The 13,942-nt window shown below is 50.0% G+C and overlaps 1 protein-coding gene across 1 annotated transcript in view; it reads right to left on the reverse strand.

Annotated features, from left to right (window-relative positions):
- Positions 1 to 1,872: 1,872 nt before the first annotated feature.
- The window catches only part of LOC140895914 (aryl hydrocarbon receptor), a 131,221-nt gene continuing 119,151 nt past the window's right edge, over positions 1,873 to 13,942 (reverse strand). The window contains exons 8-11 of the mRNA XM_073306818.1: positions 13,658 to 13,767; positions 11,261 to 11,402; positions 5,710 to 7,435; positions 1,873 to 3,543 (exon numbers count right to left, since the gene is read on the reverse strand). Of these exons, the coding sequence (XP_073162919.1) occupies positions 3,388 to 3,543; positions 5,710 to 7,435; positions 11,261 to 11,402; positions 13,658 to 13,767 (2,134 nt within the window). The 3' untranslated portion in view covers positions 1,873 to 3,387. The remainder of the gene's footprint in view (positions 3,544 to 5,709; positions 7,436 to 11,260; positions 11,403 to 13,657; positions 13,768 to 13,942) is intronic.

A 13,942-nucleotide genomic window follows, 5' to 3' on the forward strand; every position in this document is an offset into this window, starting at 1 on the left:
TCCTCCTGCTCCCCTTCTCCTGTGGGAGGGGCCTCCGGCTCAGGCTGGGGCGGGAATCCATGGGACGGCACCGGACTCGGTGCTGGTCTCTCCGGTTTATCCTGGGGGGATGCTGGGGGCCTCGATACTGTAGCCTCCGGCACCGTCTGGCGTCGGTGCAGGCACCAGGACTGCTGCACCAAGTAACTTGCCCTGGATGGGGCCCCTTGGTGCTCCTGATAGGCCCGGGCGTCCAGAAGGGCCAATGGCGTGGGTTGCCAGCCCACCTGAGGGTCCCTGCTGTCTGGGGCCCGGTGCAGGTACCTATAGTGGCTGGTGTCGGTGCCGGACTACGGCGACGCCGATTGTGAAGGCCATGGTGGTGCCAACGATCTGCTCCGACAGGAGAATGAGTGGCTCCTGGCTGAGCGGGAGCAGTACCGGTATCCCCAAGACCAGGACCAGAATCTGGACCAGGACTGGTGCTGGCGTTCCCTGGACCAGGACCGTCTGTGAGAGTCCTCTGGCGAGGGCCATCTCAACTCCTCGCAGTGCTGGTTTCTGGGTGGTGCCAGAGAGTGGTGTGCCCTTTCTGGTGCTTCCTTGCGTCGACCCACTCCCGGTGCCACGACCTCCTTCTGGACCGCTGGCAACTGTGAGTCCGCGGAGTCAGAGCTCGACCGGGGCCAACTCCGGGAGTGGTGCTGGGATGGTGTCCTCGAGCGGCACATCATTGCCGGCTTACCCCTCGACGGCACCCGAGGCATAGGTGCTGGAGGGTTCTCCCCATACGGGAAGGGGCTCGCCGCCGACAGCCTGATGCGGTCCTTTGCAGCCTCAAAGGTGCCCGGCCTGGAGGACTGATCTGTTATGCCCTTGAGCCCATTGTCTGCACTGAGCTCACTTAGGTCTGGGCTCGGGGGGGCTTGTGCTGCCGGGACCGCTGGTGTTGGCGCCGGTACTGCGACCTTCCTGCTCTTATCAGCGCTCGGGGCCTTGGGAGGCACCAGCCTCCTGTGAGGGGAACGACCGTGCCTTCCTTTCGGCTGCGCCGGGGGCCGCACGGGGCAGGCTGAGCGGTGCTAAGGCCTAGTCTGGCGCTCTGGGGCTGACAGTTTACAGTGCTGAGCAGGTGCCGGGTCTCCCAACGGTTGCAGGGCACTACACACCAAGGAAGCCTGAGCTGGTGTTGGGCGCTCTGGGCCCAGTGGCTGCAATGCAGCCTCCATCAACAGCTGCTTTAAACTGAAGTCTCTTTCTTTCCTTCTTGGCTTAAATGCCTACACCATTCAGTTTGATGTCCATCCCCCAGGCAACGTAGACACAAGTCGTGGGGGTCACTAACTGGCATAGGTTTGCGGCGTGTGGCGCAAGCTTTGAAGCTGTGGGCCTGCGGCGGGTGCTGGAAGCCTCCAAGTACCTGATCACTTAAGTGTCCACAATAAAGGTATGTTAACTAACTGATAACAGTTACTCTGAAGGCTAAGGGACTGCTCTTCTACGAGAGAGAGAGAGAGAGAGAGGTTGTTCCAACGCAGCCATGGATAGTAAGAAGGAACTGGAGGGGGTCGGGCCGGCAGGGGTATATATGCACGGCACAGTGGTGCCACTCGGGGAGCCCCGCTGGGAGCCGCTAAGGGAAAAAGTTTCCAACACTCATGCACGCGGCACGCACACACCTAATGTGGAATGAACGTGAACAAGCACTCGAAGAAAAATTTCTGATCCTTTGAACACTCTTATTTTTCTCATTCCAAAGGATGTTACTTGAATACCTTGGGAAGATATGTTTTTCTCTGCTGGAGTAGCATAAAAATATATCTGTGGGCTCACATTATATACATATGTATGGGTTGTACTTCTTTTGTGGGAAAATATCACTATGTTAAGCATTTAAAATTAAGTATCATTATACTTATTTTCTTTATCATATTGCAAACTTCTCTGTACAGTAAAATGACTCTTCCTCTGAACTAGTCAAGTCCTCTACTTTATTTGCAATCTTTTTAGGCACAGATACAACATATGGTTTATATGCCAGTCTGCTCCTAATTTTTTATAGTTAAGTACCTACACATGAGCTCCTGTGGCTTTGAATAATCTTGGTGGTTTAGATCAACTTTCAGACAGAATACATGCTAGGTACTCTGAGAATCAAAACCAACCAATTTGGGCATATCATACAGAAGACAACAAAATGACAATCAGTGATATTTACTACAATACCTAACGCTCTAATCTGTGGAATCAGTTAATGACAATGTCTCTTATGGATGTTGAAGCCTGACTGTGAAAGGACCCATGTAATATGAGAATATAGGTCAGTTGTTTGCAGACTTAGTGGAATGTGACTTTAGAGCGATGTTTGGAAAAGCAGCAGCTCATGTATTCATTCACGGCGGTAACTTGCTGATGAATGCAATTGGTTTCATGGTCAACCATGTCATTAGGGAAATGTGGTTTTTTTTGGAAAAGCAAACTGTAACAAATCAAAAAGCTTTGGCAAACCCAGCAGGAAGAGATTAATTACAATCTGTGCACAGTTAGTGAAATTCTACATCTTGCCTTTTTTACAGTGGTGCGGCTTCACCAAAACAATATCTACACTGTTGAACCTCTGAGCTCAACGACAGAAACAAAAATGTCCTAAATTGTAGAGACCGGTAAAATGTGTTTAAACTCCCCCCTTCCCCCAACCCAACAATCTTAAGTAACAGTAGAACTAAAAATGAGTGTAGAGCAATAGAGAACTCTTTTCATCAAAGTGCAAGATTTATGTCAATGTCACATCTTCAACAGGGTAGTCTTTGTTGATGTTAAAATGTAGTTCTGTATTCAATTTAAAAGACTGCTACAGAAGAAAGATATGAGGCTAGATCAAGATATTTCCAAGCTGATTTTCCTTTGTAGCTGGATGGCTCTGCCTTTCTGCAATCGATACCCCTACCAGGGAAACATGAAAGGAAAACAGATAGGGCCCTGACATTTGGAAACTCTCAACTGATGAAGCAAAGAACACAAAAAACTCTCAGCCATTCCAAGATAATCGGACATATGAGACTTTGTGTACATAGCTCAAGCCCGGGCTATTTTTATAAATGCATTACAGAGGGGTTGTGAAGAATTAAAAGTTGTTTCCCTACTACACATTTGTAGATGGAACATTAATGCTCAGATCAGTAATATCTTTGTGAAAATTAAACTCTACCACGTGAAGTTCCTTCTCACTCAGGGCCAAGCCCTGTCTGTCAAAATCACTATCATGTGAGGTTGATAAAAACAATAAAAGGAAAGACGAGACAAAAATAGCCAGAAAAAAAATAGCTGCTTGTTTTCCATAACTTAAAACACAACCATTTCTCCATATGGTCTGAATAATCCTGGTTTGGCCAATCTAATCGCCCACTCTTAAAGATAAAAGCCACTGCTGGAGGGATTAGAATGATTTGGAAGCAGTTCTGTGCAGGAATGCAGCTCATCTGAGGAAGCAGGGTTTCTGATGGGCAGGAGGCAGTCTCTGGGGTATCCCACATTAGCGTTGGTCAAAACACAATCATTTTCGGGCTGAGGGAGGACAGAGAGAAAACGTTAGGGGTTCTGGAGGATTTAATGTTTTAAACACTGAAGGTAAAGATGTAAGCTTTACTGATAGGAAGGATGGGCCAGTGGGGAAAGTGTCATCTGGGACCCGGGAGAGACAGATTCAATTTCTAAAAGATCTGCTCTAGAGATTATTTTGGGGCAGTTCTCTGCCCTGGGCTATCTAGAAGATCAGATGAGATGGTCACAATGGTCCCTTCCGGCCTTGGAATCTAGGAATCAATGAATCTAGGAATTCCTTGGTCTGCCACAGACTTCTTGTGTGACCTGGGGTAAGTCATTTCCTGTCCCTGTGCCTCACTGGGGTGCAACAAGGAGAATCCATTCTTGGCCCCAGTCCTGGCCTCTCTTGGCTTCTCTCTCACCAAGGGCCAGTCCTTGAACATAGGAAAGAAGCATAAGATGGAGCCACAGCCCAGGACGGGTCGAAATGCCATTTGCTGGCCTAACCACCTCTCCACCACTCATGTAGGGGAGGGGCTCTGCCCCACACCACCCAGCTCTAGTTACTGCTTCTCCATTGGCAGAGTTGTGCCCTACCCTTGCCCACTGCTGGGGCAGGGGAGAGAGCTGTTCAGAACCTGATTGGCTCTCAGCTCCCAAATGGCTCACCAATGGGGAGGCAGTGAGTGGAGCTGGGTGGCAAGAGGCAGAGTGGAGCCTGGGTTGATGAGGAAGCAGCACAGCAGCTCTACTAAAAGGCTGTAAGATTGAACCAGGGATGCAAAGTGGTTTCTGGGGCTGCGACCCCTCCCCGCCATGATCCTTGGCACTTTAAGCACTGTGCCTGGTGCTCAGGTTTGTGCCCCAGAGGCAGAGATAGATTGGGTGGGGGCTGAGCCCCCCTCTAACCCGAGCCACCTCTGCACTGCTTTCCAGAACCCCAGGCTGCCATCTCCTCCCGCTGCCTCCCCCATCTCCTCCTGTGCCGGGCCCGCTCCAGAAGGAGGGGGGGGTTCGGTAAAGACATACCCCTCTTTAGGACATTTCTGGTTGCACCCCGATCTGTACAAGGAGGATAACAGCCTCACGGGGGTGGGGGTGAGGCTACATACAGTGCGAAGGACACTTCTGCACAGCATCCCCCTCTCCAAACTGTCTTGTGCCCCACTCAGTTGCAGCCGAAGAGCTGCGGCACAGGCTGACTACAGGAGAGGAAGGTGGGCAGGGGGCTTGCCTGGGACATGGGAGACCCGGCTTTACTCGCTGCTCTCCCAAGGCTTGCGGTGTGACCCTGCGGAAGCCATTTTAGTCTCTCTGTGCTTCAGTTTGTAAAACAGGGATAACAGCGTTGCCTTGCCTTAAGGGGGCACATGAGATGACTTACACGTAAGAGCGTGAAGCGCTCAGATATTACATGTGAGTAGCACTGTCAGATAACTGGCCTATAGAAGGCTTTGTTCTAAAGGCACTTTGACATCTTTGCTGCAAAAATCAATCCTTCACCTTTGTTTTGCAAGAGCAATAACAATGGGCATATTGCAACAGTCACTCTTTCGGCATTTCTGTCCATAAATACAGAGGTGAGGATTTTGTCTCACACTGTGTGCCATGATCCCTAAGGAAGTTTGAGCCAGGGGTGTTCACCTGTTAAGGACAGGAATCCATGCAGCATGTTCTCCATTCTTTTGTTCTTTAATTCATCATAGGAGAAAGGGTTAACAAAGGCCTATTTTTCACCACAATTCACTAGGACACTCTGGCAGACTAACTTAATGTGTGTGTATTGGCAGACTAAAGGAGAAGCCTAGAGTTTCAAAAAGGGCTAGTGATTTCAGGTGCCCATCTTGAGACTCCTTAAAGGGGCCCAACTGTTAGACACTGCTGAACTCCCACCCTCTGAACAGTGGGCCCCTTTCAGGTACCTCCGGTGGGACATCCGAAACGTGAGGCACCTCACCCCATTAGTCACTTTTCAGAAGGGTTGGCCAATGGGGCAGGTCCTCCTCTGATGTCTGCTTGACGTTGGTGTAAGTCAATGGACTCCAGGGGAGTTGCTCCTGATTTACAATGGTGTAAATGGGAGGAGAGTTAGTCCCCGAATTAATAAAATCGGCACTAGATGAGGCACTCCCTGAAACACGTAACAGATTCAGGGAATCTTTAGCTCAATGTAAAAGAGCTGCTCACCTTACGGATATTACCCTGGTGTGACAATGATGTGTGTGTGCTGTAGGAGTGCATGGAGGCATCCCGTTCTCCATGGATATTCACAAAGTGTTCCAAGGCTGAATTTGGACACAGGTACTGGGACACTGAAGGAACAGGGGTCAGCTGCTTTGGAGAAATGACCTGATATGAGGAAGGGGGGAGAAAACCCGAACACAGAGTCATCTCTTCTTGGGATGCTTCTCTATCTCCTATCTCCATGTTGGACAGCCTGTTCAGGTAAAAATGAATGGTGGACACTCCCGTGTTTGGCATCTGAGATGGGCGGAGCTGGGAGCTCAGCTCCTGCTCGACACCATAGATATTGGTCTGTGCTGGGAGGCCCCTGGCTGGCTGACTTTCAGGCCTGTAGCTATAGCCCTGCCACGTGTTACTCCCTAGGGTTGGTTGGTTGGAGGAGGCATGGCTGCACAGGCCGTTCACTAACCAGTGCTGGTTGGGTTTTTGTTTCAGCTGTGGCTCTGTGCGCGCCTGGATCTGGTTTTGTTGGATGCAGGGCTGGCTTTGCTGCAGGAATGGTTGATGTGCTCCCTGCACTGAGTGTAGGCTGCTCTCCAGCTGCTGCCCATGTTGCTGATGTTTGTAAGGGATTTCTATGGATTGATGGAGATGGTTTGATCCATGAGGGATGACCCATTGTGGACTCTGCTGCTGATTACCAAGAGGTGACTGTACAAACTGAGACAGCCCGAGCTCAGCTGTTCCTGCTGGCGGCCTCCACTGTAGACTGCTAGACTGCTGCTTATCCTCATCAGCCTGCTTCATCAGCAGGGGCGTTGGCTGACTGAGAACTGAGGGCAACAGCTGCTCCCATGGCTGGCTGCTCTGCTGGTTTTGGGTCACAATGTGCTGCTGCATTTGCTGAGGGAGATGCAAGATCAGCGATTGCTGGTTTTGTGGCAGGGACTGGTGTGAGCACTGGGATCCTTTCTCTGGCATCTGAGATGGATACACCACTGCATCTTTGCTTGGATTCTGGCCTGGGTCTGACAAGGAACAGGCCTGCTGCTCCCCAGTGGGCTCATCCTCACATTTGTTTACAAGTGAACCATGAATATAGGAGAGGATTTCATTGTTTGTTAATAGATCGTTCAGAGAAGGAATATAATCTAGGTCCGTTTCTACCCTCACCATCCTTTCATCCAACAGCAAGAGCTCCAGATCCTCAGCATTCAGCCCCAGACCCTCCAAAGCATTAAACAGCTCATTATTTGAACAGTTTTCATCACTGCTAATCGAGAGAGAATCCAGCGTGGTCAACAGTGGGTCCCCTTGCCTCAAGTCAGCCAGCTCCTGCTTGGGACTATTTTCCCCAAAGGACAATGGATTAGCAACTGCATTCCAGTTGTCTCCTCCAGTCCCAAATAAACCAGATTCTCCCAGGTGGCTGAAGAGATTGCTGCTGAAGGAATGTTTGGGAGTAGAAGCTGGATGGGAGACATGAACAGCCTCATCTTGCCTCATCATGGCTCCCAGAAGAGAGTTTGGGTCTACATTGTCCTTCTGGGACCTTCCCCCTTTATCGTGAGAATTCTTTTTGGATCTGTTGTTTTCCCCTTTGCTGTTGAAAGGGTCAGGGAAGCCAGGAAGTGGGTAGGGCGTTTGATATAATAGTGCCTCTCCTGTAGTAAAGGTAAAAGGAAGATGCATAGAACGCTTCTGAAGGTGCTCCCCTCCTTCTTCATCTCTGCACAGAACAAAGACAAGATTGGTTATGGACACATACCCACAAGGAAACCTAGAATGACTCACCACAGAGGTTAATATCGCCTTGCTGATTCCCCCTAGTGCTCACATAATCAACACTGGTATCAAAGATCTTTTTTGGAAGCTTGCACCTTCTATGTGGGGTGAGGGAGGGGAACTGAGGCAAGTGACCTCAGTGCACAGAAGGTAAAGGAGATATTAAATAGTCTGAAGTCTTCCTCACATACAATCCTTTCAGAAGGCTGCACTCGTACAAAACTGGATTTTAACACTGCCAAGAGAAAGGAATGTAGTTCAAAATCAACTTTCCATTAAACACACACCAGCACCCCATTGCTGATAATTATGTTGCAAGGAGTAACAAAATCCAGCCTGCCAAAGTTCTCCATCACTGCCTCCTCCAAAGTTTCTTCTTCTGAAGCAGCTGGTGCTGGCCACTGTTGGAGACAGAATACTGGACTAGATGGACCATTGGTCTGACCCAGTCAGGCCATTCCTATGCTCCTGGAAAACCTTGATTTTAATTTTGGAATCTGATGCAGAACTAACATAGGGTTCTTAAAACAGGGGAGTTGTGTAGGGTTCTCTGGTGCATGTACAAAGTCAAGTAGCTGCACCGGGTTCATATTGCATCCTGGACAAAACAGAAACAGAAACTCCGGACAGAATGAAGAATGACACTAACCAAGACTTGAAAAAAACCCCAATAGCATTTATCAGCTGTTTTGCGTGCAGGTAAGGTCTCGCTGAGGGATATTCCCATATGGTAGAGGGATGTTCTAGGCTAGGGATTGTGCATCAACAGCAAGCTCACATATGCCCAGCTGATGATATAAGTGATATCCGGGTATCTGCCACAATCTTGTGCTATTGAAGTCAATGGGACTTTTGCCAGGGAGTTCATTGATGTGGGTTCAAGCATATACCTCCCTAAAATGCAGCCCATGATCAAAGCAAAGTCTGAGGGAAAACCCTCTGAAGTTGTGTTTGTGGTGTTTTCATGACTGCTGAAGGGGAGATAGGGGGTGAAGGGAGACGTCCTCACTCCTGCAGGTAGTTCCCATGCACGGGAGAAATTCCATAGAAGTTGGAGACCACACACAAGTGTCAGGACTATTTGCAGGAGAAAAGGTTTCCAGGATCAGCCGCAGAGAGTATCGTTGGCTTGTCTTAATAACTGGCCTGTTGCATAATGCGGCTCAAGTGTGCCACATTGTGTGGAACATCCTGCATCTGGCCCCAATTTTTAAGGCTCTCCCACAGCCCCATGCCACCATCACAAAGTATCAGTTCAGCTGCTTGGCAAGTTTTCCTGGTTGTGAGCTGCATGGCTTGGTGCTTGACAACACCATGTCTTACACTCCTCCAGGTGTCCGTGTTGCCCCTGGGCCAAGGAAGGGGCAGTGAAGTAATTGCATCACACCTCTGAGCTGCTCCCAAGTCACCTACTTTCCCAAGCAGCTGGGCCTGGAGCTGCCTGTCCTGGAGCTGGGCTGGCCAGGCTTTTCCAGGGGCTCGCACTGCAGGCTCACCCAGGGGGAGGCGCATTCCCAGCACAGCTTTGGGGAAACCATCTACAGCTGCAAGGAGGTAGCACGCAGGCAAATTTGCTCCACTGGGGAGGTGATTCCCCTGTCTGAGCTCTTCCCTGCAGCAAGGGGTAAAGCCCCATGCAGTTCCCTGCATGGAGCCACCCATGCCCCTTTTCTGCGAGCTGCTGTGATGGGGTGACTGTCCCACACTGGACTGTTAGGGGTTAATCAGATGGCTGCATGAAAAGCAGCCAATAGGAAAGGGGTTGCGAGGAGCAGCCAATCAGGGTTGGGCAGGCCCATATGAGAAGAGCTGCAGGGCAGAGCAAGTTCAGAAGCTGACTGGAGCTTGATGAGAGAAGATCAGGCTCCTGACCAGGCAGAAGGGAACTAGTATCCTGGACAGAGCAGGGTGGAGCTAAAGATGGTGCCTGGTTGGCTGCAGGATTCACAGGCTGGGGCCCTGAGGCAAGGTTGAAGAGGGTGCTGGGGGCTGCAGGGAAGTGGCCCAGGGAAATGAATGGAGGAGTCAGAGGGGACGCAGCAAGTGGTGGCCATCTACAGGGTCCCTGAGCTGGGACCTGGAGTAGTGAGAGGGCCAGGGTCCCCCCACCTGCCACAGAGGAAGTGGCCAGACAACTGGTTTCAGTTGCCACTGAGGGAAGTGGCCAGACAGCAGACTGCAATTCCTCCGGAAAGGGGGAGAATAGAGCATGAGATGGCTGGAGGGTGGTGGCGTGAAGAGGACGCCACGGGAATGACGTGGGTCCTAGAGCAAAGTGATGGTGGTGTGACGCCGCCAGAAGAGGGTACACTGGCTAGCAGAGCTAATCCCTGGGACAGTCAGCAGGAGGCACTGTGAGCGAACACCGTCACAGCTGCAAACTTGGTTCCTGAAAGCTGGAGTTGCAACGCCCCTCCCCCGGGTCGGGTCAGCTAACTCCACAGTTCAGAGCGTAATCCTAAAGGACGGGTTAACCCCAAGATTATTTATTGTTTTATTGCATTATTTTAAGTGTCTTTAACATTTTGCTCTAGCAAAACCTGTGACATTCCTGATTAAAAGGTAGAACAGCTATCACTGAAGACCAGCCTCTAAAAGACACAAGCTTTCATAATTCCCACCTTAGCATCTGCAGTATGCTTGTAGTACACAGGATCATGTTGTATGTCCATATAAGAAGTTTCTGGCTATTTGCAGGAGAGTATTTTTTTTTTTTAAAACAAAAACCATGTGTTCAATAAAAAAGTGTGATGTTCCTCATTCCAGTGTGTGAGGGTTGAGAAAGATGCAGGGGTATGCGATCATCTCTTGCCATAAGTAAGCGGCCAGAGAAGGGATGAGGCAGCCCTAGCGAAGGCCAGAGGGGACTGTTGAATTTCAGAGCCCAGGCTTACAACGGCCTGATTCTGTTCCAACACGGCAGTAAACCACAAGTTCCCCACTCTAGCCAGTATACCAATGTAAGGTGGTGTGAAATCAGAATCAAACCCAGAATATTTTCTCGTTCTTTAGAATAATACAGTGGTTTTTGTCCCTGGATGCCATCCCAAGCAATGGGAGAGTTTCAAAGAATTCGTATATTTCATGGCCTAGTGGCTCAAGCTCGGGACTGGAATTTAGGAGAGTTGGTTTCTATTCCTGGTTCTGCTGGGTGACATTGGGCAAGTCACCTCACTGCTCTATGCCTCAGTTTCCCTATCTGTAAAGTGGAGATAATGATAGTGCCTTTTGTAAAGCACTTTGAGATCTACTGATGAAGAGTGCTAGATAAGAGCAAGTTTCAGAGTAACAGCCATGTTAGTTTGTATTTGCAAAAAGAAAAGGAGTACTTGTGGCACCTTGGAGACTAACCAATTTATTTGAGCATAAGCTTTCGTGAGCTACAGCTCACTTCATCGGATACATACTGTGTGTATAAAATGTCTTCTGTACTTTCCACAGTATGCATCCGATGAAGTGAGCTGTAGCTCACGAAAGCTTATGCTCAAATAAATTGGTTAGTCTCCAAGGTGCCACAAGTACTCCTTTTCTTTTTGCAGATAAGAGCAAGGCATTATTATTACATTGTTTTCATTATAGTCAGTGCCCAGTTGGGATCCATGCTGCTCCTTCTGAGAGAAGCAACAAGCAAGACAGCATACTAGAAAGATGAAGCAAGTGACCTACCCTACTCTGTCAGAGCTTCCTTACTAAATGAAACTAAGAGACTGACAACCTCTCCTGGGTTCCAGAGGCTAGACCCACTCCAGGCCCGTACCCCGGCACTTACACAAGCGGCCTTTGCGTGGCAATGATGTAATCGGGTTTGCCATTCTTGTAGACGAGTCTAGCATTGGCCTGGACCCACTTCCAGCGATTTTCTTTTGTCAGGAGACGGAACACAGTCAGGCCGCTCTCGCCCGTTTTCATCACTGGAAAAGAGATGCCAAGACAATGCAGTGAGCGACACCCGATCTGCAGAGATGGATCCAGGGATGCAGAGCCTTGGTGTCACAAGGTACTGCGATTTCTGCAAGAACAAAGCGCCCTGGAGCACATGAGCCCTTCGATACAGACTGTCCCAGCTGTGCCCATCCAATCTGGTCAAATGCCACTCAAGGACAATTCTTCATTTTTCTCATTCATGACACGTATGCTAGTAATATTTGCATATGTGTTCGTTTATTTGCCGACACTGTGGTGTTAAGTTATCTAGGAAGGGAGGGGGGCAGAACAGTTATCCCTATAAAGGAGTAGGGCCGATCCTCTGCTGGAGTAAATGGGCATTTCTGATTTACACCAGCTGAACATCTGGCCCATGCTCTTTATAAAAGCCATGTTAGAAAAAAGATAGCCATTTCAGAGGTTACGTCAGACAAGACCCAGAGGTAATTTTACCCCTCCCCCCAACCCAAATTAGAATGCCCATGTGAGCGGGGCTGGGACCTGACAGCAGGGGCAGATAAGGGTCACACTAACTGTGTCTTGTTTAATGAGGCCATTTAAACAACAATTAACTCTATATGGCTGCTTTTACAGAATCCCCTTTTTTTCTATGGCTAAACTGTGTGTGGGGTTTTTTACTTGGCTCCCTTTCTGTTACATGCAATGTGTTTTGGGTCAGATCCATCACCTGTAGCGTGAGTATGACATGTTGCACCAAGAAAGGACCACTGAAAGGGGCTCAAGTCACTTAGTGATGCTGGGTGAAATAACTGAACCAAGCTGGCTTTAGGGTCAGGAACCTGAAGCAGCAATTGTGTCCAACATCGCTGCGATTCAGTTTGTGGATCGCCCCATAGGCTCCTAATCAGACAAACAGGAGGCAAAGCCATGATCTGTCCAACAGATTCACAATCCTTAACACCAACACCATCCCTTCAGAAATGCTTCATTCAGTAATTAATCAGGCATTGCTCATGCCTTTACGAAAGCCAGGTCGTATTGCTTGCCTTCCCGACGTGGGACATTTGGCTGTGACCTAGGGTTCCAGCACCACTGTGCTGGGGAAATAGAGATGCTCTCCACTCCATGTGGGAGGGTGAACCCTGAGCACCAGCATACGCTGGAGCTCCTCATGCCAGCTCTTACCCTACAAAGGGCTGAGCAGGTGCCAAGCACCCTCAATGCCCTTCTGAGCACCTCACAGGGTCAGGTCCTGCTGATGGGCAGAGAATTATCTGTAGAAACCCCTAACCCATCGTGTGCAATGGAGAAGTTCCTGGGCCACACTGGGCCCAGCCCTGTGTGGATTCACAAGGGGACAAGGAAGGATCCAGGCACCGCTCCCCTCGGCTCCTGCCCCATGAGTCAAAGAGTAACCCAGCAGTCGTGTTCGCCAGAGCCTTGGTGGCACTGTGCAGCACCGCAGTAGCCCCAGTGCATCCCCCCTTGCAGTCTGTTTGAAAGGGAGGGTTTACTGAAAACCTCTACAAGAAGGGAAGGCGGAGACATGGCCTGCACTCCTGGATGTTATCTCCCACCAGTTCTTTCTGGGGGATGTTCTGGGCAGCCTGTACCAAGCCCGAGTAACAGGGCTTTGCAGGTGGTGCTCCCGTGGAGATTGCTCCCATGTGACTACAGCAGCTGGTGCCAGGAATGGAATTTAAAGGGGAATCTACCTAATTTCTGTTCTCCTGAAGCCCTTAGGACTGGTTAGCCAGCCAGGGTGCCCACAGCCTTGCACAGGGATGCAGGAGGGATGGACAGGGCTAAGAGGGTTACTTGCTGTGGTGCTGCCAGGGCGATCCCTGAAAGGGCCAGGTGGAGGGGGCAGCATCTGCAGGTGGCAGAGCATGTGCTGCTGTGGAGCCCCTGACAGGAGTTCTGGCTAAGTTAGACAGAGTCCCTCCAGCACACCAGAGCCAGACTTTTGTATAATGCACAACACAGCACAGACAGAGGCTTGTTGGCTGGACAGCTGACCCTGGCCAGCTTGTTCTAGGTCAGCATGCCCAGGGACCATTGCCATCATCTACTCTGACTCCCCCCCAGTATAACATAGGCCAGACAACGTCCCCCAAATAATGCCTACAGCAGATCTTTTCGATAACATTGTCAGAGCCCTAGAAGGCTCCACACTTTTCTACCATCTCCCTCCAAAGACACCTCCAGCTGTGTCTCTGGACTGTCACTCACACTGCATTCAGATTAACTATCCAAACCTGCAGATTTTTAACAGTCTTACTTCGGACGTGATTCTCAGCACAGTACAGCATATCAGCGGCGTGGATGAACTGGTACCCGGTACCACGCACCCGCAGCTCTGCCTCCGTATAGCCCAGCACGACCTTCCCTCTGGGGTAGAAGAGCAGAGCACCACGATTACAGAGAGGTCAGCAGCCTGGCCCTCAACAATCCAGCTGCTAGGGGAAAAGGCTTCTAGCAACACTCCATTCCCAGCTTATTTACAGTTCTGCAATGGAGACATCGCCTCATCCGTGGGGCAGGCGGTCAGTAAGAGCCCCCTGAC

This window comes from Lepidochelys kempii, chromosome 11, assembly GCF_965140285.1.
Source record: "Lepidochelys kempii isolate rLepKem1 chromosome 11, rLepKem1.hap1, whole genome shotgun sequence".
Taxonomy (NCBI): Eukaryota; Metazoa; Chordata; order Testudines; family Cheloniidae; genus Lepidochelys; species Lepidochelys kempii.